The sequence below is a fragment of the Opisthocomus hoazin genome, chromosome 19 (assembly GCF_030867145.1).
Source record: "Opisthocomus hoazin isolate bOpiHoa1 chromosome 19, bOpiHoa1.hap1, whole genome shotgun sequence".
NCBI classification, from domain to species: Eukaryota; Metazoa; Chordata; class Aves; order Opisthocomiformes; family Opisthocomidae; genus Opisthocomus; species Opisthocomus hoazin.
In genome coordinates, this window is record NC_134432.1 from 12,849,373 (window position 1) to 12,870,339 (window position 20,967).

The window sequence follows — 20,967 nt, forward strand, 5'->3', positions numbered from 1 at the left end:
AGTGCAAAGACGGTGTCTTGTTTGTTTTTGAGACTGTTTAGTAGTGCAGCAGTGCTGACAGTTTCCTTTTATTCAGTGTTATCTTGGCAACAGATTTAGGAGGATTGCTGTGTTCTGTTTTCCAGTCACTGGCAGATCTTTAGAATGGACAGAAAACTGCCATTCTAGGGTGGCTGGTGACTCAGCAAGGCAATTTGCGAGTGACAAGAAATGAACCTGGCCTGATCCGGGTAGTGATCTGCATCTTAGAAATGCTGCAGCGGGGGGGAGAGTGGGGTATAGCATAGAGCACTCGGTGCTTACGTCTGGTCTTTCACTGAGTATTGCCAGAAGTCTTAACAATAGACTTCCCTGGTAGAGTGAAGTCTGAGCAGAAAGAGTCTGAAGAGAAAAGGCAGATACATGATAACAGGGCATCATCTGTAAGCAATCTTGCAGGATGTATATCTCTGTCTCAGTCTGAATTTTGTACTTTAAGAAGATTTTGGATGCTGAAAAAGTTCACTGTGACTTTATTGAACACAAGAATTCAGACGAAGATCCCAAGATGAGAGTGTGGGAGTGCTGGGTGTGGACATGCATTGTCGTGTTGGTGGTAGTGCTGAGTGTTTTGGATGTGAGCTGAGGTGCTGGAACAGTAGTAGTTTGGGTTTAAATTTGCTGGAGGCCCAGATTCTCAGGAAACATGTTTCCAGGCTGACCTTGTAAAGGAATTGAAAGAGTGGAAAGATCTTCTCTGAGTCCCACACTTATTTGTCTAACAGGTTCAAGGGCCTCAAGCCGACTGTTATCCTTCTCTCCCGAGGAATTTCCGACGCTGAAAGCAGCTGGCGAGCAGGACAAGGTTGGCAAAGAAAAGGGCGCCTTAGATCCGTCGTATGGGCCAGGACCAAGCCTCCGCCCCCAGAGTAAGTGAAAGACTATGTCTTACTGCCTTATCCCAGCTCATAGCCCCATAGACTGTGTTTTGGGCAGGGGGATGCCACTTCACAGTAGTACCAGATGTTCCATCCCTACATTTCCTTTTATCTTTTTACGAGCTCACATGTGTCAAGGTGCTTAGCGAATGACCACAGATTTGCACGTAGCAGTGATGTTCACTGCCTGAGTTCTGTGGTCCAGTCAGGCAAGTATGGACTGTCATCTACTACACTGTTTCATAAAGGTTGCAGTGTGATGTTGCAAAGCAGCTCCCTTCCTCTGGGCTGAGGGAGAGTCACAGGTGAAGTGAGTAGGTGGTGTAATGTGGCTTCTCTTTCTGCAGGATCTAATTGGCCTTAATTCTGCAGGATAAGGACTGTGGAGATGGGGAGCAGAGTTGGTTGGAATTTGGGCTTATTCACAAATAAGGGCACCACTGGTATGGCAGTTAGTTGGTGACGGCTGATGCTGTTAGTCTCTTAGGAAAATAAACGCATTTGGAAATTTCCTTGGTGTTTTTCTACATGCTCAGTGTAGTTAGGGCTTGACCAAGTATTTGAGTTTTGAGACTTCTTGGCAGACTGACTGTCTGCATTTACAAATGTTCACATAATTATTACCTCCTTTCCAGATGTCACCAGTTGGAGGGAGGGCGGTGGGAGGAACATAACCTCTGCCATATCTCTGACCGCCTCCCCTGCTGAGCTGGGCAGCAAGACCTCTAGCACCGGAGACGGAGCCCCCTCCTCAGTGAGTGCCAGCGATCCGAAGGAGCCGTCTCTCCGCCCAGCTCAGCCTGTCCGCAAAGGGGCTTCACAGTTCATGGGAAACGTCTACCAACCACCTACATACCATGACATGCTACCCGCTTTTGTAAGTCGCCCTTTCCCCACAGCTGTGTAATGTCCTTGCTTCTTACAATGTGTATGGGGGTTGAAGAAGGCAGTTGAGATACCTGTTTGCTGGACTCTTGGCTGGTTTGCAGGGCTTGCTCGTGGTTCCTTCTCTTGACCTATTTTTAGTTTCCCCAGTTGTGCGTTTACCCTTTGATGCTAGAATAGTGTAGCACAGCCTTGCTCAGCCTGAGGAAAAGTTGCTGCTTTCCCTCTAGAGCTGGAGAGAGTAACCGTTAGCATGTGGCCTGTTAGGCAGCCAGACGTGAAATGTTTGTTTTCCTTTTGCATGGATGCAGCTACCATGCTTGTGTTGTAACTTAATCTGGGTAAGCCTTCCTGTGGCAAGGAGAAAAAGCAGACTATTCTGCTTTGCACTGTTCCAGATGTGTCCACAACAGCCATCTGAGGCCCCTGCATCGCTGGACCGAGGGTCTTTCCCCGTTCCTCAGCTTCGGCTGGAGCCTCGGGTACCTTTCAGACAATACCAGATGAATGACCAGGATGGGTAAGGCTGCTGTGACTGTCCCACTTGAGAGGCGGGTTCAGGGTGTGACACGAACCTTATGCAAAAATTTGGGCCAAGGATGCAGTTGTGTGGGTAAAACTGCAGGCAGCCAGCCACAGAGGAAACCTGATTTTTACCCAAAGCAGCAGTGCTTTATTCCTGCTCCAGCAGAATCTGAAATGTTGCAGGCCTGTAAGCACTGTGTGTCTGAAGAGCAGTTGGACATGAAGAAGTAGTTTTGTGTGATCCTGGACTGGAAGGGTTGCAGTTTTGATCTCTAAGCTGTAGGAAATGGGTACCAGGCAGACAAGGGAAAGAAACTTTGCCGGACAGGGAGAGAAACTTGAAACCCTCGTATACAAGTGCATGGTAGAAAAGGACTGATTTCACTGTTACAAACTCAGCTCTAAATTCTTTTATTTACTGTTTGCTGTTTCTGACCATTTCTTTGCACTTCCCTGTAGAAAAGAGAACAGGCTTGGCCTGTCTCGCCCAACACGTCCAGTTCGGCAGCAAGTAGAGAGAGCTCCTCGACCCACCATTATCAACGCAGAGAACCTAAAGGGGCTGGATGAACTAGACACTGACGCAGATGATGGATGGGCGGGTAAAGTGCTTCCATTCTCTAGCTTCAGGCAACAACTTAGGAGGTAAAACAAAGTAGTTACTTTCCCCTGAAGCATGAAGTAGCCAGGATATTCTGGTGGCTCTGTTTCAGTGTCACAGAAGGGAGAAGGGAAGCAAAAAGTGGTCTATGTAGTTGTGAAATTGCTGTTGGTGTAAATGATGACACAATGGATCCTTCTGATCCTTCCATCATGCTATACTCAAGGCATGGGATCTGAAGACTCCTAAAAGCTGAAAACACCAAACAGCAGGAGGATAGCAGTATGGCTGCTGGGAAGAAGAGTTAGTCCTACCTTTTCAGTCATGGTACTCAGTATCCAGTTACACATGGTCTAGCTTGGTGGCTGTCTCCTCATTTGCAGTCCCCATTCCCAGACCGCTTGCTGCTCCTCTTCTGGGACCAGCCCAGCTGTTCAGCAGTGTGGGTCCATGCTACTCACATCATGTCCAGTACCTGTGGTGGACAAGTAATTCATGCCAAGCCTGTGCGTTCTCTGGTTTAGTGCCAGGACGATGGACCTGTTTCTTTCCTCTCATATATCCCTTCTCCAATCTTCCTGTGTAGGCATTCATGATGAAGTGGATTACTCTGAGAAACTAAAGTTTAGTGAAGATGAGGAAGAGGAAGAAACTCTTAAAGACGGACGACAGAAGTGGTAAGAAGTGGCTGTATTTGCACCTACAGTTGTTTGAATAAAAGTGAACAGTACCACGATCTTTAGAAAACTTATTCTAGATGTTGAGGCTTGGTCCCTGATTCATACTGTGGCTTTGTTGACTCCACTGGCTGTTGCTTGAGTGGGCCTCAAGGATGTGCGTGGGTCTTGAAGCTGAGTGGCAGGATGCCTGGCGTTTTTCCTCCTCCCCTTTCTGTGTCTCACCTTTATGCTGCTGCACAATAGTGGTGTTAATCCTTATGCACTTTAGGAGGAAAAGAGCATTGCTTGTTTTGGTGTTTTTCTGGGTTTTTTTGATCTTTGCTTTCTGTTATGGTCAGTTGCCTTTCCCACTTCATAATACTGCAAGTGGTTTTTGAGGCAAGTTGCAAATGTAATAGCAAAACTGTGGATATGGCAGGAACAACTGGGATCCCAGAAGGCAGCGACAGTTGTCCCTGAGCTCCGTGGACAGTGCAGATGTTAAACACACCGTGGAGGAAGGAAAGAATTGGGGTGACTCAGCTGGCTTGTCCCGGCCAGTCCGGAAAGTGCAGGATTCCCAGCAGCCTCCAAGGAAGCTGAATGGCTGGAGCTCTGCATCTGAATACCAGGTAGGTTGAACTTGTGTGAGTGGGCTTGTGCTGCTGGACATGATGCATTGCTGTCCTTAAGAGGCCAGTTTGACACGTTATTGAAAATGGGATGCTGATGAATTTCTCAATTTTTTTCTTTGTATCTAGCTGCAGAGAAATCTGTCCACATAGCAAAGAAATTGCAGCTGGTCCAGAGCAGTGGGGTTGTCGGACAGTGAGAAAATGAAGCTATGGAACCAGATAGCAATAACTCCCCACCAAAAGGGGGATTTGTGTGCATGAGGACAGAGAGGAGGGAGTTGGGAAGGGATTTTCTCAGTGTAGGATGCAAAGCTTAAGATGCAGATGTTTGGGTCATGCTTAATGAGGAACGCTTTTCCTTTGACAGAAGCCCACAGGAGGAAGTATTCTCAGACAGCAGTCCCTTGAGGATAAAGAAGAAAAGGTGCCACTGAGACAGAAGTTTGTGCACTCTGAGATCTCTGAGGCTGTCGAGAGAGCCAGGAGACGACGGGAGGAGGAGGAGCGGCGAGCCAGGGAGGAGCGTCTGGCAGCATGCGCTGCAAAGCTGAAGCAACTTGATCAGAAATGCAAACTGGCTCAGAAGAGCGGGGAGACCCAGAAACACACGGAGAATGAAGACCTGCGACCCCCCAACACAGAGAAAAATACTGTACAAGAGAATGGTCATGCTTTCCGTAGAGGTACAGGAACATCGCTTGCTTCACCTTGTAAAAACTGCTTTTTTACTATTGTGCCGATCTCTTAGCTGAAGTGTGGGCGAGTTCCTGTGTGGGAGAGTTCAAAGGGTACTTCAGTTGCACTTGAGAGATCAGCTGCCTCACGTGTTCTGCAGAGTATTTAGGCCAGTGATGAAGGCTCATTTTAAAAAAAAAAATCCTACTAAAACAAATGTGAACTTCTTTGGTTGCCTTTATCTGTGCTCAGTCAGCTGTGCTAGCAGAGACCTTGTTCAAACGGGCCTCTCAATCTTCTCATGATTGATGATATTGAGAAGGTAGCTCATAGGCCACAGATCAGAAAATCGGTTATCAGTAGGTGCTGGCAGGTTTAAGTAGTAATGGGAAACGGACTGCTTCCCCCAGTGCTTAAGCAGAAGGCTGATGGCAGAGGCGGATCTTGGAATTTATCACTAAAACAAGGTGGACAAGCCCTCTAGAGCTGTCAAGGCAGATCAGGGAGACTGTGTGTGAGCTGCTATATATGATTATAGTGAAGTTCAACCAAGTAGTGCAGTCGGGACATGCCTGCACCCCTTGTGTGTTGTGGTGTGGTGGTGCATGCACAAGTCCTGTCATGAGCAGAGCTCATCAAGGCTTATTTTCTTTTCTGCAGCAACCCCCGAATTTCACACACAGGATGTCTCTGTTGGCTATCTGGAAGAGGAGACTCCTGCCCCAGCAGCAGCCCAAAGCAGCAGCGAGGAGGAGCTCAGAGAAGCTCCCTCCCCAGCACAGGAATTCAACAAATACCAGAAGTCTCTTCCCCCACGATTCCAGAGGCAGCAGCAGCAACAGCAGCAGGTAATAGGTGTAGCACTCCTACCCCTCTTCCTTCGGACCCCCACTGAACTGTTCAGTGTGCTTGCTTCGCAACACAGTCGCACAACCAACTGTCTTTGGGCTGGGAGGTAAGAAATTAGAGTTTTACACTGCTGTTTTTCAGTACTTTTGGTCACAGATATATCCTGCCTGACAGGGGTAAAAGGGGTCTATATAGGCAACACGAATTTTACGTGCGTTCTGTCATGCTGGAGCTGGTAAGGGCTTTCTGTGGCTGGGGAGAGGCGAGGGCAGGCCAGGTTTGTCACTTGCCTGGGAGCAAAGTAGATGCTGCTGTCAGAAACGTTGACTTGTCTTGCACGGTTGTCTGGGTGTCTCCTGACAAAGTGAAATTTTGGGGTTTTGTGGTTTGTGGCAGAGCTCTGGTTTGCAAATGTGTGTGTACAGGAGAAGCTGGGGATGTTTGCTTCCCATGTCCCAAGTCAAGAGAGCAGCAGCAGCTACCTTGGTACTTGCTGTAGGCCTGATCCAGTGAAGTGTCTCATGCCTTTGGCTGGTGCTGAACATGGTGATCATCTGTTCTTGTTCTCTGGCACGAGATGCGAGTTGCTGTTCTTCAGCACTGCTGCGGTGACAGGGAGCTGAATATACAGGCCGAGGGAAAGGAAAACCTTGGGGGATCAGCTGCTTCCATTTCTCTTTGCACTTGCTGTGCCCTTACCCCGTTAGACAGGGGCAGCCGTTTGGTTGCAGGGCCAAACTGTGCTTAGGTTGGCAGGTGGTTGGACTCTGCTACTGGGATGAACGTGAGAGTTGTGAAGCGGCACACTTCCTGTTCCACCTCCTGCCTTTGCAGAGAGGTGGTCCTCTACATCTGCGCTCATCTTCTAACTACCCAGCTGCTTTTCTGTGAGGCTATTTTCAAATCAGTATTGTGTTTGCACTATTAATGTGTTTGGTCTTAATGAAACAAAAAAACTATTGAGAACTCTCTTCTGGGGCTCTGAGACACCGGTCTGAACTGCTTTATGTATCTTACATCTTGCCTGTCCGTACAGTGCTGTACGTGCCGTACATACTGTTCAGCTGCTCTTCCAGATGCAGTGTGCCTCCTTAGGGCAGCAGAGTCAAAGCGAGGGACGGAATATCCAGGCTTGAGATAATGCAAAGTTAATTGCTGTTCTTTGTAGAATAACCACTTGAAATGTGATATAATCAACACTATTGCGAACCTTAGTGAAGAGCTCACATTTGGCTTTTGCTTGGCAGCTCAGTAATTGCTCTTTTATGGATGTTCCCCTGTGCTTGTTACTGGGCAGTTGACATTTTCATGATTCGGATGTACAGCAGCAAATGCTGCTAATGTTACTCTTTTAAAGAGATGCTCTTAAACTAAAAATAATTGGATGTCTTTGCTGTCATGCTAAGAATACTACAGGTCATTGCTACTGGAAGAACATGAAATTTTCATTTTCTTTTCTCCTACCCTCTGTGTCTTTAGTATATGTGAGACAGTTTTTATTTTGACTGGCTTATATTGCTGCTTTGGTAGCAGTGGTTCCATGAAAACAACAAAATAAAAAATGGTGTTGGTATCGTTAATGAAATATTTTCTCCAAGGTACTGGAGCGCTAGATAACTCGGATATAATCTTTGCATTTATCTGAGTTTCTCTCTTGCCATAATGATGTGTCAGGCTTTGATTTAAGGGTGTCTCTCTTGCTCTGCAGGAGAGGATTGCCTTTTTTTGTGAACATTTACAGTATCTGACACTGTTGTAAGCTTAGTAAGAAAAGATGGTGGAAAGTTTGACAGGTAAATGGATGTATTTCGTGTTAATTGGAGCTGTTTGCCTTTTGAAAGCTTTCTTCAGTACACAAAGCTCTCTTCAAATATAGGTTCTCTTTGGACCTTTAGCAAAAGTTAAATGTCAGATCAGATTAGCATCATGACAGTCCTCAACTAAAGGAAGGTGAACTGGCTGTGTGGGAGATGGGACGCAACCTGAAGGTGTCAGCCCATCTCTGGAGGATGCACAGGAAATACTGTAAAATATTAATAGCTCTCTTAATTGAGTTTAGGTTGTTCTTACCTAATTTTGTGTTTGGCTGCCATGAGTAAAACTAATATATATGCACATTAAATAACTTACAGTTACATTTCCTCCAAAGAGCAGCATCTTCTAAAGTATTTGGTTCCAACTAGGAAATTGTGTTTGGCAGGAAACTGTCCTGTATCTCAGAAGCGTTGAGAAAATGCGAACTCCTGTCTTGAAGCTGATGCCTCACATTTGGCTGCGTAGTGTGGTCCATAGTGGTGTGAGATTCTGGCTGCACTTCTGACTGCGACATATTCTGGCTGTTCTGGGTATTTGGTGAATAACGACTACCATGTTCCCAGCTGGCAGTGAATTGCCCTTATCTGCTCTACCCTCCCATCTGATCTGTTTCTGATCCTCTAACGTGGAATGTGATACCTTTTGGCTGGCCAGTTTGCAAGTGTGATTCCTGGCACCATGACCATTTGTGTGAAACGGCCCATCCCTCTTCCCTGCAGGAGCAGCTGTACAAGATGCAGCACTGGCAGCAGCAGCAAGTCTATCCTCCTCCATCCCATTCCCATCCCCAACGGACGTTCTACCCGCCACACCCCCAGATGCTTGGCTTTGATCCTCGCTGGATGATGATGCCCTCTTACATGGACCCTCGCGTGGCCCAGAGTCGCACCGCCGTGGATTTCTACCCTTCAGCCCTTCACCCTTCAGGTAAGGTATTTTCTGTGTTTCCCTTTGTCATGGCTGTTGAATTGGTCTGTATCTGTAAAGTTGCTGTGCTTCACCGATCTTAACTCTGTCCAGACTTTGGTCCTGGCTGGCTGTGATTGACCTTCTCTAGGGATGAGAAAGAGTTGGTTCCCGTGAGAGCTAGTGGGGAAACAGAGGAGATTGGGGGCGAGAACGCCTGCCTGTCCATCTGCTGCACTGCAATGGGAGATCTTCCCTAACCGCTTTGGAGCCTTAGCGGGTGTAAAAGCAGGTCTTGCCCCTTGGAGCAGAGTTTGGGAGTTACTGGAATCATGTGAAATCTTAATAGACCCCCTTCAAGAAACGTGGTGGAGAAATCCTGTAGTTCTTGAGCTGTGTGCTTCTAGCACCTTCCTGCCTTGTTACTGATCCTCAGAGGTGCGAATATAAACATCGGGATGTGTAAATCATTCCCTTGAGTTTGTGGTTTGTTTTCACACAACTGCTTGCTTGCAAACCAGTGATGGTGTGTAGTCTTCTGTGCAGGCTGGGCTCTGAAAGCTGTGTCACCTTCTGTATTGCTCCAGGTCTATTTCCCAACTGCCTATTTCCTAAGCACAGGCTCCCCTCTACCAGAAAGGTTTCCATGGCTGCAGTCACCTGCTGCCCTGGAAGGAAGGGCAATCAAGCTGAGGGTTGTGGATTGTTAATTCTTCTTGGCTATGAGATCCTAGTGTTAATGGTATGAACTCTGTTGTGACCAGGAATTATGAAGCCCATGATTCAGCAGGACTCCATCGGTGGGAGCAGCTGTCGGTCTGAAGATCATAACTGTCAGGCAGGGCAGGCAGAAAGGAAAGCTGCTCCCTTGGACCCTGTGCCAGTGTGGGGCCAGGAGAGCTACACGTCTCTGCAGAGCAAAGGGTACTCGCTATCACATCAGAAACAGGCTGACAGCATGACCATGGAGGGGCTGCATGCCAGGTGAGTGCAGAACTCCCCTGTCCTCATGCATGCTGTGATGGGAGGTGCTGCCGTAAGTCGTCATCTCCTGAAAAGCAGGTGTAGAGTTGACCCAAAAGATATCTCTGGTACTGATCTGGTAGCACCCTTACACTGTTGGGTGCTTATGTTGTGGAGGCGTTTGCAGACTGAGCTATTCAGAAGTTTTCTATCTGATGCCAGTTGAGGCTGACCAGCTTGGAGCCTGCTCAGTAGGAAAGAGGCACTTTTCACCTGCATGGGTGGGTACAAAAAGCAATGAGTCAAAAATTCTGGTACTTTCTAGTTTGTCTCCTAATTCTTTGGGACTTTCTGAAACCAGTTCCTTATTTTCAGATCTCCACATATGTTGGAGGCTGAATCTCGCTTTATTTCTTAAGTTTGCTGCCCGTCGTAAGAACTATTTTCTTTATCGTCCATTGATTTAACAAACCAGGTAGTACAGCCTGGTGCCCAGCATTCAGGTATTTATAGGCTCATTGCCTCATGATTTAGAACAAAACCCAGTTTGCTTAGTGGTTTCCCCCTCTTGTGCCCAGCCTGGGCCCTTGGAGATGTGCTGTGTTCTGCATTAGCTGACTTCTGTTTGTTGTTTGTTTCTTCCTCAGGAATGACAGTTACTCTGCTTCTCCTGGAAGGCCGGAGAGTCTGAGCACCCACCGAGATCTCTTTGAGGAGAGAAGGGAGGAGTACTTGAATGCTTTTGACAAGAAGGCCCAAGCAGACTTTGACAGCTGCCTGTCTTCTCAGAGGATAGGTCAAGATCTCTTGTTTCAGCATCAGGAGACTGTGCAGGAAACCTGTACTTCTGGCAACCGCCATGCAAACTTGAGGTGTTCGCCCCTAGAGCCTGATTTTATCCAAGCAGAGAAGAAGCCTGAATATAATGGCTGGGATATCAGCCACCATCAGAAACCTGCAGAGACTGCAGCAGAAGTTGCTGAAGAAGTGCCCAGGGATGAGCAGTCATTCAGTACTGACCCGTGGAAGAAGGAAGGAACTAATACCAAACAGCCCACTGAAGAGACAACAGAGTGGGCTCCTGAGAACCGAAGCACCAGCAGTCAGCACCAAGAGCAAATGGGGAGGACAAGGCGATCAGGCCCAATTAAAAAACCAGTCCTGAAAGCCCTCAAGGTGGAAGAGAAGGAGAAGGAGATGGAGAAGGTTAAACTGGAGGGAGAGGACACCTCACGCCCACTGAAGGAGAAAGCGGCTGTTCAGAAAGTAGAAAATGAGTCAGATGATTCCGCAGCCTTACTGAACTCCACGTGCTATCTGCTGGATGACAAAGGTTCTTCCCAAGCCAGCGTTGCCCGAGAGGCTGAGAAATCCCAAGAGGAAGAAGAGGAGGATGAGGAGGAAGAGAAGCCAGAAAGAACGTGGGAAAACAAGCTATCCAGAGAGCCTGGTGATCTACCTCCCACAAAAAGAAACAACTGGATCTTCATTGATGAGGAGCAGGCCTTTGGTGGGAGAGGTCAAGGACGTGGGCGAGGGAGAGGCTTTAGAGAGTTCACTTTCAGAGGCCGAGGCACTGTTGTGGGCAGCCGGGGAGTCTACAACAACCAGCGGAGCAGCCGAGGGCGAGGGCTTCGTGAGTTCAACCAGCCGGAGGACTTCCTCAGAGGCAAGCCAAGGCGCCGGATTGCAAGTGAGACGCACAGTGAAGGGTCAGAATACGAGGAGCTCCCCAAGCGTCGCCGGCAGAGGGGCTCAGAAAACGGCAATGAAGGCTCTGTGCTGGACAGAGAGGACAGTGATTTGAAAAAGGGAGACTTCAAAGAGTCTTGGAGATCCAACAAAATCTATTCAGATGATCACACTAGTCTGGATCCTAAGATGAGGGCTCCAAGAGCTTTTGGGAGATCGCTGCCACCAAGACTGAGCAACTCTGGCTATGGGCGAAGGGGTTTCATGGGTAAGGAGCCCACCCAGTGGCAAGGCAGGAGTGGAGGAGCAGGGTGGCAGGAGTACAGCCACACCTCTCCATCAGATGCTTTTGGGAGCAGGCAGCAGCCTGACAGGGACTACATTCAGGATTCTTACAAACACGTGGATTCCTTCTCCGGACGGGTTTTTGACGAGAGTCATCTGGATGACAAAAGGCACTTTTTCCAGGAGGATTACTCAGCAGATCAGGAGAACATAGAGAACAGGCCGTTCAGGAGGCGGCGTCCTCCTCGCCAAGACAAGCCTCCACGATTCAGGCGCCTCAGGCAAGAGAGGGAATCGGTTGGCCAGTGGAACCCCGAGGAGGGAGGCCCCAACTTGCTGCCCAGCCAGTGGCCTGGAAGACCCAAGCTGACCACCGCAGAGAAGAGCAACATCTCGGGCAGACGGTCTCCTGAGCTGTCCTACCAGAACTCATCGGACCATGCCAACGAGGAGTGGGAGACAGCATCTGAAAGCAGTGACTTCAGCGAGCGGCGGGAGAGGCGAGATGGCGTTTCGGAGAGTGAAGGCCAGCTGGAGGGTGGTCTTGGGAGTGGGAGCTTGGGAGAGAAGAGGGAGCTAGCGAAGAGGAGCTTCTCAAGCCAAAGACCTCTTGTCGACAGGCAGAGCCGCAAGGCTGAGCCAGCAGGGTTTGTGGAGCAGTCTGTCCGGACTGGTGTAGGAGCGGCTTCCAGATATGAGACCCAGCAGAACGGGGCACTGATAAAAAGCAAAAGGTAAAGTTGCATTCTGATGTACAGAGATCTGTCATCTAATATGCAGATTTTGTAGGAGTGGAGAAGGGCTGCACAGTGAGTGAGGAGCTGTTGGCTGTGTTTCTTTTCGTCTAGTGGAGGTGACTTCCAGCACTGTTTATTCAATCTTATTACATCCAAGGGTTTCAGCATTGTCTGTTTTACAAATGATTATTGCCTTTGCTTCCACGCTGGGAATCCATATTTATGGAAGTTGCTGAGACACTGTGGGCATACCACGTGCTGCTCTTCTTTACCTTAGTTTTGGCCAAAACAGCTCTCCACTCTCTGGACTGCCTCTCACTAGAGACATGAGAGAGAGTGAAGGAAATCCTGGTCTTTAACTCCAAACCTATTGTGTCCTTCCTCTCCTGTCAGGGTTCCCAGTGGGGTGTAGCAGAGCGCAGAAGTGAGGGTTTTGTTTTCCTGGGATACGTTGCTGTGAGCTGTGCAGGTTGAGCACCTGGAATCCCAGGAGTGTGGCTGTGGCATGAGCACAATGTGTGACATTGCCAGTCCTAGCTTTGTCTAAGCAAATATTTCCTTAGACCTTAGTGGAGACTCATGATGAATGGTAAGCAGTGCTGTGTGTTCCTAGCCTGCTGGGAGAAGTTCCTCCTGAGAGTATTTTAAGACAGCTCCGATGCTAGGGGTCAAATACTTCCTTGCAAGTATCTTGTGAAAAATCTGGTGATCGACAAGACGCTGGGTTAGGTGGGCCTTGGCCCTGGGCCAGTTTGACAGCTCCCTTGTTACCCTTTTCCTTTAACAGGAGTAAGAGAAAAAAAGTCTTGTACAGCTGCATTGTATTGGGTTTAAAGCACTGATAAATAGGCAACTTGGTTGTTGTTTTCCGTCCTTTTGTGACCCATCTCCCCCAACTACTGGATGTGGTAACTGACAGTAGTTTATATGGAAATAAGTGAGAGAAGAGCTGATGTCTGGAAAGAATGAATGCAGGTAGAAAGGGCAAGTGAGGGAAGGGGGAAGCTTTTTCCCCCCCCCTATAATGTGTCCCTTTTGGAGTTGAACACTGGGGAGTGATGTGTGGATGGTGCTCAGTGGGGCAAAAAATATCCAGGAGAAACAAAAGGGAAAGAAACTGGGTTTGTTTTTTTTTTTTTTCCTTAATTTTGTCAGCCTCTCCTTGTCTGCCTTCCCTTCGCCTGGTGCTTGCCAAGAAATGTCTGTTAATTGCAAAGAGGAGCAGGGGAGCTGTTAGAGCAGTGTCATAGAAGGCTCAGAGATGCTGTACGGAAGCACAGAGCCCTCCCCATGGGGACAAGCTAGGGTATTAGTGTTGTTGTGGGGAGAGCATGTTGGTTGACTTATGAGTACAGGTATTGTTCCGTTTCCATCCCACTTCCCCAGTAACAACCTTGTAATGGGCCGTGTGCTCTTCAGTTCAGCAAAGGCTGGGGAAGGATGAGACGTGATTAGAAACCTGGCAAAGAAAATAGAGCCCTTATGTTTTCTTCTTGCTACTTTTACTCATCTTCTAGTGACAAGTCCTTTCCCTTCTTTCCTCATAGGTCTCCAGAAGAAGGAGGGGGCCTTGGCAATACCAATGGTGGAAGCAGCCACTCCATTTACGGCTTGGATAGGGCCTCCCATGCCAACTCGGAAAGTGCTGAGGGGCCAGGTAAAAAGCCAGAGAAGGAGCCCAAAGCCACTGCGCAAAGAGCAAGTGAAAAGGGAGAGGCCTTGTCACAGTTTGAACTGAGTTATGGAAGTGAGTGTCTTATTAATTAGTTTCTTTAAAGGGATATCACATTGTGACTGACTTCAAGTCAGGGTGATTCAGTCCAATGTAATGTTAAATATCAGATCAGATTACTTTCCATTTACACAAACAAAAAATTTCAGTGTATCTAAATAGGGAAAACGTGGAAGACTAAGATAGCTTCAAATTTTAAGCCAGACTTTCATCCAGATCTGACAGTTCCTCTAATGTTTCTTCTATAGAAAGCTTTGTTTTAGAGACAAATAAGGCTTTTCCATATTTCTATCTAAGGTGTTAAATTCTGAACCCAAAATACCTTATGTAGTGCGAAGGAAGTTGAAAGAGCATCCAGAGTGGGGAATTTTGAGTCTGAGCTCATGGCAGGGAGGCAGGAAATGTCTCTGAAACCATTAGCATTAGGCCATGACTCAGCTTTTTGCCGTTCCTAGAACTGAGGTTTTACCTCCAGAAGTGATGGGGGTGTTGTCAAAAGTACCTGGTGCGTGCTTTGTCCTTGCTAATGTTTGGAAAGATGTGTGGGGTTTTTTCAGCTGATGCTACACCTAAAGTTAGCTGAGTTACCACATGGCTCGCATTCCCAAGCTCTCCCAGCTGGAGTGTGCTCATTTTGAAGCAGAAGAGAGCAAAGCCTTGCAAGATGAAGTGACTGGTAGATGTCAGCAGACCACTGTGGCTTAATTTTCAAAGCGTAGCTGCAGTGCTGGTGGCTGAGCTTGTTTGCCTGTAGCATGGATCCTGTTTGGAATTCGTTCTTTAAATTAGTGCAGTTATAAAGCTTTATATGCATGCGCACATGCACAGTTTCTTCCCCGTACGTGCTTTGTTCAGGTACCATCATCGATAATCGAGTGTCGAACACAGCGGAAGAGAATGAAGTAGGTTCTATGGCAGGTGAAGGCTTCATTGAGGTTCTTACTAAAAAGCAGCGTCGTTTGCTGGAAGAGGAGCGAAGGAAGAAAGAACAGGCTGCTCAGGTGAGGAGTGGGAGGCAGAAAAAGCTTGATGTGATATGCTGTTTGGACTGCAGTCAGAGGAACAGGGCGCCAAAAAAGTGGCCAAACTGCATGTTTTTCTGCTTATCCAAATGAAGTAGGACAGATCCTGTATTAGGCCCAGGAAACATCTTTTGGCTTTGATGGGCAGGGGCTGTTGGTCTGAAAATGATGGTTCTGACTGTTCGTTTTTTTTTCTAGCAGCATTGTTACTTGTGAGTTAAGTGATCCTCATCCAAAGCAACTTGGCTCACTAAGCCAGTTTCTGGCTGTGGCTGGTGGGGTGGTGGGCAGCAGCGAGCAGTGGAGAACCTCTGCGCTCTTGCTGTGTCAGCAACGTGTTATTGCTAGAGCATGATGCAGTAGCTCCCTTGCTGGAGGTGTCATGTTTGTGTCTGGGCACCTGACCAGAGAGAGACTAGCAAACTGGAAGAAGCTCTGACAACTTTGTGTTCATAATAGGGTAAAGGAGTTGATTTACAAGAAAAGATGTAAGACTGCAGTGTGGATAGCTTAGTTAAGTAATGTTTAGGAGGGGGACATTTGTATACATGTACTGGAAGTCTGCAAATTCTAGGGGATAAGAGAATATTTTGACATGAAAGGAGACTTAGTGAAATCTGAAGGACTAGATGTAAATGAAAAGCATCGTTGGGAAATGCCTCCTGACGAGGAGGGCTGGTTGGTAGGTTCAGAGAGTCTCACAAGCAAAGTTACAAAAGCCTGGTTGCTTGGCATCTTTGAAATTCAACTGAAGATGTGTGAATGTGCAGTGGGAAAAGTCTTGCAGTTGCAGAGATGTGCTTCTCTTTCTATTCAGACCTTGGCTTTGTGAAAGAGCCATCTCTGTATTGTGAAATTATTAATTGATCTTGCTGTAGCTGGAGTAAAAGAGAGGAATTAAGCAGAGCAAGTCTATTGTAGTGTTAATTTTGGTTTGCTTTGTATCCTATCCCCCTGCCTCCCTAAAAGAAAATAATCTCATGCTGCTGAAGGCAGCTTTCCTCCCTAGCTTGTTAGACTGGGGATACCTCCCTGAAGCCACAGGGTCCATTTAAAAACAAAAAAAAAAGTGTGGGGGTGTCACAATTACTTTTGGTTCTGTGACATGAGCTGGGGGCTTTTCACACTGCAGCATTTAGCAATCCAGGGTTTGAGCTTGCCAGGAGCAGGCTGTGTTAGCCCAGTGCAGTGACAGGTCTTGCAGCTTGTGCCACTTCTCTCTCAGGCACCAGCTAAGGCCCGAGTCCTTCAGTCTCGCATTCCTCCTCGATTTGCTAAGAAGCAGAACAGCTTGTGCTTGGAGCAAAGTGATGTAACAGTGTCTGGAAACAGCCTGGGCACAGAGATCTGGGAGAGCAACAGCCCGGGTAAGTTTTGGTCTGTTTTGTTCCAAAGTGTTTCACAGAGCTGGGGAATTCTCTGGTGTGTGCAGGAAGGAGGGGTGTCTGTGCTTAAGAGTAGACGACCTTCTCTTGTCTGGTGCTGGAAGTGGCAGGGCAGTTAGCAAACATCTGGAGCAGCATCTGTTCAAAGCTGTACTGTTCAACCATCCTCCTGTCGTTGACTGCGTCAGTCTCCTAATCTATTTCTTGAATCTTTGTGTAGCATCAATGCTATATAGCATTTTCTAGCCTGTTGGGTTGGAACTGCCTCAGCCACTTTCTTATTTTGCTTTGCTCGGTTTTCTCATCCTCTAGCACTGAATAGCTAGTGCCTCCCTTGTTTCTATCTCTGCCTTTTCTTTCTCCTGTTGTTTTCATGTTACCTAAGAAATCTCTTCCCTGATCCCTCCTACCCTTGCCCTCCATACCCTGTATTCTCTGTGCTGAATGATGTCTCAGCTGATGGGGCAACACTAGCTTTCTGAGCTGGTGAAAATAAAATCTCCTGTCTAGAAATTGAAAGTTACTAGCGTAACATGCACGCTGTACAAGGTGTGCTTGCAGCTCTGTTTCAAGCAGATGAACCCTGCCCTGTGTTCCCTTGCAGCTCTTTCTGTTCAGTCTCCTGGCAGTGATTCCTGGAGCAAGCCTGTAAATACTTTTAATGGTACTGAATCTAACACCACTGAGGTAAGTGACACCTAATGTGCCATTCAGGTATTGTGTGTATAAAATATTAACGTAGGTGGCTTATGCTTCTCATTGCTCCATCTGTGCTTAGTGACTCTCAGCTCTGCTTGTGCAATTTTAAACTCTTTGGAGTTCTGATTTGAGCTTGATGCTGTTCAAATCTTGACCTAGAGGGCCAAGCGCTGCTTGGTGTCACATGTGAGTGTAAATCTGGAATAAATGCCTGGTAGAGCTATTCCAGGATTATGCTCCTAACTGGACTCAGAGTGTGGCTGAGGATGGTGGAATCCCATAGGTCATGTTTGTGTGCCTCATGCCTGTGAGCAGTGTGTAGCTGTAGCCTTAATGCAGGGAGGGCAGAGGAGGTTCCTGGACACTTCACCTCTAGAGACCAGCGTTCAAATCTGGTTTGGGTCACAAGTGAAATGTGTTTGGCAGTCTCAGCCTAGTTGCTATATGGGACACTTTTTTCTTATTCTAAAGCCGTGGTCCGGTTGGTGCATTGGTTAACCTGTCTCAGGGTTGTATAGAGCCAAAGCAGCAGCCAAGGCGTGCTGCAGGTGTGGCCCAACTCCTTTGCAGTTAACCAAGAATGTGATTTGAAAAGGGGATGTGGTCTTGCTGTTTTCTGGGATTTTTTTCCTCCTTTGTGGAGCTGGGTTGGAGTCTGGGGCTTTAACACATTTCGTGCTTTGCATAGCAGGGTTTTAAAGGCAGCCAGGGGGATAGTGGCATTGACTTGAGCGCGGAGTCTCGGGAATCCTCCGCTACCTCCTCTCAGCGCAGTTCTCCATATGGCACCCTCAAACCAGAGGAGATGAATGGGGCTGGCCTGGTGGACCCAAAGCCTGACTGCCAGAAGGAGCAAGTGCAGAAGCAATCTGATAAAAAGGTAATCTGGATTTGCAGCCAAGCCAGAGCACATAGTGAGAGATCTCGTGAAGTTGTTGTGTTGTTCTTGATAGCATTTTTAAGGCTTGAGATTGGGTTATTCAGTCTTTGTGTCTCAGCCTCTCTGCTTTCCTGTTAAGGATTCAGATCAAGGCTCAGGACAGAACAAGGAACACAAGCCTGGACCAATCGGCAACGAACGCTCCCTGAAAAACAGAAAGGGTTCGGAGGGAACGGAACGGCTGGAAGGGAATATTCCCCCTGTTAACGGGGTGGAAATTCACGTGGATTCTGTACTTCCTGTGCCACCCATTGAATTTGGAGTAAATCCTAAAGTGAGGATTGAATTTAATTTTATCTTCTTGGTGATTTAAGCTTGTTGAGATATGAAAGGTGGTTTGAGGCAGAAAGATTATTTAGAGGAAGCTTCCAGCTGTAGATTTGCCTGAGATTTCATTACTGACACAAACCAGGTACTCAAGATGTCTTGTCAAACATGTAATATCTGCTTGGAATTATTGTCCCAAGGACCATCTGGGGTGGTACCAGAGGTGAGGGATGAGATTATGGCCATCTAAGCCTTTATGTGCCTCTGGGAGTTGCCTGCTGCTGAGTGCTGAGAAGTGTCTTTTTGCTCTCTTCCAGCAAGGCTTACTGGAGGACAATCTTTAGTTTCTAGTGTCGTGATTTGGGCTAAAGTCACTAACCATGAGAAGCAGATGGGTGGCCCTTGGACCTGTGTTTGAATTTTGTGTGTTTTGTTTTTCTAGGACTCTGACTTCAGCTTGCCACCTGGTTCTGCCTCTGGCGCTGCAGCTAACCCTGTCACCAAATTGCAGGATGCCTTGGCCAGTAATGTAAGTATTTCTTTCTTCTTTTGGCATTGATCCATTGGAAATAGTCCTTAGTTAAACCTCAGATGCTTCCAAAGAGAGCAAAAGTATTTCTTTGCAGTTGACTTCACACTTATTGCTTAGGCAGTACATGTGACTAAAATCCGTAATGGAAATCTGTGCCCTCAAGGTACCTTGATAAAATGAGCATCACTAGCTCAGAAGTGATATAGGGAGCAGCTCCATTATCATTGTGACCTGTGTAAAGCAAGAGGTGTTGCAGATCTCCGAGATCACCAGTCTCCTCCCCTGAGACGCAGAAGAGTGCTAGTAATGGACGTGATGCAGATAGTGGCATTTTTAGGCCAGGACTGCCAGCTTCCTCAGAAGGTCTCATCTGCCACAGCAAGGCATAGAACTGTAACTTCTTACTCAGGCCTTTTGGAGGTTTCCTAGCTTATTACAGCCACCTGGGTATTTCGTTATATGTGGAAGACGGAGCACACTGAAACTCCAGCTTGTAGCTCAGCGGTGGAGAGCAACGTGAGAAACTCACAAAGCTGCTTTTGAAATGTCTTCAAGTTTGTTGACTGATTTTGGAGGTTTGTCTTAAAGGATGTTTCTTTTCAGAAGTGTGCTTTCAGAAACAGATTTTGTCTGAAATTTAGGTAGATTGCAACTATGGGACAGGAGGGGGAACGTTTTCTGCAAGTTGAAGTTACTGGATCGAATTAATGTTTAAGTGGAAGCTGGTGTAACTCGACATAGAGGGTGTTATTGCACAAAAAAAGCTTTGTTTATTCCAACAGCAGAATGGATCATGGTTGAGCGTGGTATTTAACTCCTGCAGTACCACTGAGGATTGAATCCTTTGAGGTGCAGATACCAGAGCTGCCAGCTGAGGCTCTGTCATTCTCATGAGAGTTTATAAAGTATTCACCATTTACGAATCTCCCTTCAGGCAGGGTTGGCACAGTCCATTCCCATTCTGCGAAGAGATCATCACCTCCAGCGGTGTATCGGCCTGAACCCAATGTCCTTCCCCACTGCAGACCTTACTCTGAAGGTAACCAAGTTGGCATGCGTGTTTGTCCTAGGTGGATACTGTGTCTCTGTGTCCAGAGTAGTGAGGATGGAGAGATCTTTCCCAGAGCATTTTGTTAGGTACTTTTAAATCTTTAATTAGCTTCTGTAAAAGTTGTGCCTGTGTGCTGCTCAGCAGGGGTGGAAGGGGGATGTGTTTCAACAGTCCTGAATGCTGAGGTCCTCACCAGTTGTAGAACGAGTGCAACAGAGCTTTCCTACTATTTCGGTAACTGGGTAAGGTGGCTGGTCAGGGATCCTAGGTACCTGGTGGTTTAAAGAAGGAAAAGGGGAAAAAAGGGAAGAAAAACCAAAACAAAACAACAACAAAACCCCAAACCAAACATATAAACAACAAAAAACCCAAAATAAAGCAAAAGCAAAATAAAGCAAGACACCACCACCCGAAACCCAAAAAGCTTAGCAAATACCAAGGGTGACTGAGTGCTTGGTGGAAACTGGTGTGAAACCCATTGACCCGAGACCTCCAAGCTCTCCGCTATGACTAGGCTACATTGAATTTGAACTAGTAGGTCACAGATGAGCAGCTGTAGGCTTCAGTATTGTCCTCCCCATTTGAACTGTCTATAGCTATTGTCCTTCATTTCCATAGATGGAGTCTGCTCGTAAAGCCTGGGAGAACTCTCCTAGTTTACCAGAACAGAACTCTCCAGGGGGCGCGGGCTCAGGCATCCAGCCTCCTTCCAGTGTTGGAGCTTCCAATGGTGTCAGCTACAGCTCTTTTGGTGGAGTTTCTATGCCTCCTATGCCTGTGGCGTCCGTAGCACCTTCTGCATCTATTCCAGGTACCTGCAAATGGCGGCAGCGGTATTTGCATTGTCTGCTTGGTATCTAGGAGTCATCCTCTGATTCTAGTAGACGAGAGCATGGTGAGAAGAGTGTCTTTGTAAACTAACTGGCTAACTGGTATTTAACAGATTACCAACAGTTCAGCCAAGACGCAAACAGAAACCGTCTCCCCACTGTGGAGAGTGTTACCCAAGTGTTACTGGTTTAAACTTAGCACAAGGATGACTTTCTCTGTGTAGCAGCAAGTCTCTGTGATGTCTTGATACATGTTGCTTACCCTTCACTGTGCGCTCAATAGAACAGAAGGAAAATGAAGAAACCTATGGCTGAGAGACTTTGACAGTACCAATGTCAGTGTCACCCATTCCTCTGCTCATTTT

At 47.2% G+C, this 20,967-nt stretch overlaps 1 protein-coding gene and 1 non-coding gene across 10 annotated transcripts in view; both read left to right on the forward strand.

Annotated features, from left to right (window-relative positions):
* PRRC2B (proline rich coiled-coil 2B) overlaps nt 1-20,967 on the forward strand; it is a 50,056-nt gene that overhangs the window by 17,619 nt on the left and 11,470 nt on the right. For 6 of the 9 annotated variants that reach the window (XM_075439798.1, XM_075439801.1, XM_075439797.1 and 3 more), the window contains exons 6-25: nt 765-908; nt 1,553-1,794; nt 2,201-2,322; nt 2,787-2,929; nt 3,515-3,605; nt 4,027-4,219; nt 4,590-4,905; nt 5,558-5,745; nt 8,281-8,488; nt 9,232-9,451; nt 10,078-12,141; nt 13,692-13,891; nt 14,732-14,877; nt 16,124-16,265; nt 16,888-16,970; nt 17,671-17,862; nt 18,002-18,196; nt 18,632-18,718; nt 19,656-19,760; nt 20,391-20,583. In XM_075439798.1, coding sequence (XP_075295913.1) covers nt 765-908; nt 1,553-1,794; nt 2,201-2,322; nt 2,787-2,929; nt 3,515-3,605; nt 4,027-4,219; nt 4,590-4,905; nt 5,558-5,745; nt 8,281-8,488; nt 9,232-9,451; nt 10,078-12,141; nt 13,692-13,891; nt 14,732-14,877; nt 16,124-16,265; nt 16,888-16,970; nt 17,671-17,862; nt 18,002-18,196; nt 18,632-18,718; nt 19,656-19,760; nt 20,391-20,583 — 5,274 coding nt within the window. The remainder of the gene's footprint in view (nt 1-764; nt 909-1,552; nt 1,795-2,200; nt 2,323-2,786; nt 2,930-3,514; nt 3,606-4,026; nt 4,220-4,589; nt 4,906-5,557; nt 5,746-8,280; nt 8,489-9,231; nt 9,452-10,077; nt 12,142-13,691; nt 13,892-14,731; nt 14,878-16,123; nt 16,266-16,887; nt 16,971-17,670; nt 17,863-18,001; nt 18,197-18,631; nt 18,719-19,655; nt 19,761-20,390; nt 20,584-20,967) is intronic. The other 3 variants (XM_075439803.1, XM_075439805.1, XM_075439806.1) reach the window with 2 other exon arrangements.
* On the forward strand, nt 20,834-20,921 carry LOC142363691 (small nucleolar RNA SNORD62). Its single transcript, XR_012765889.1, has one exon. It is a non-coding gene; the product is annotated as a small nucleolar RNA SNORD62 (small nucleolar RNA).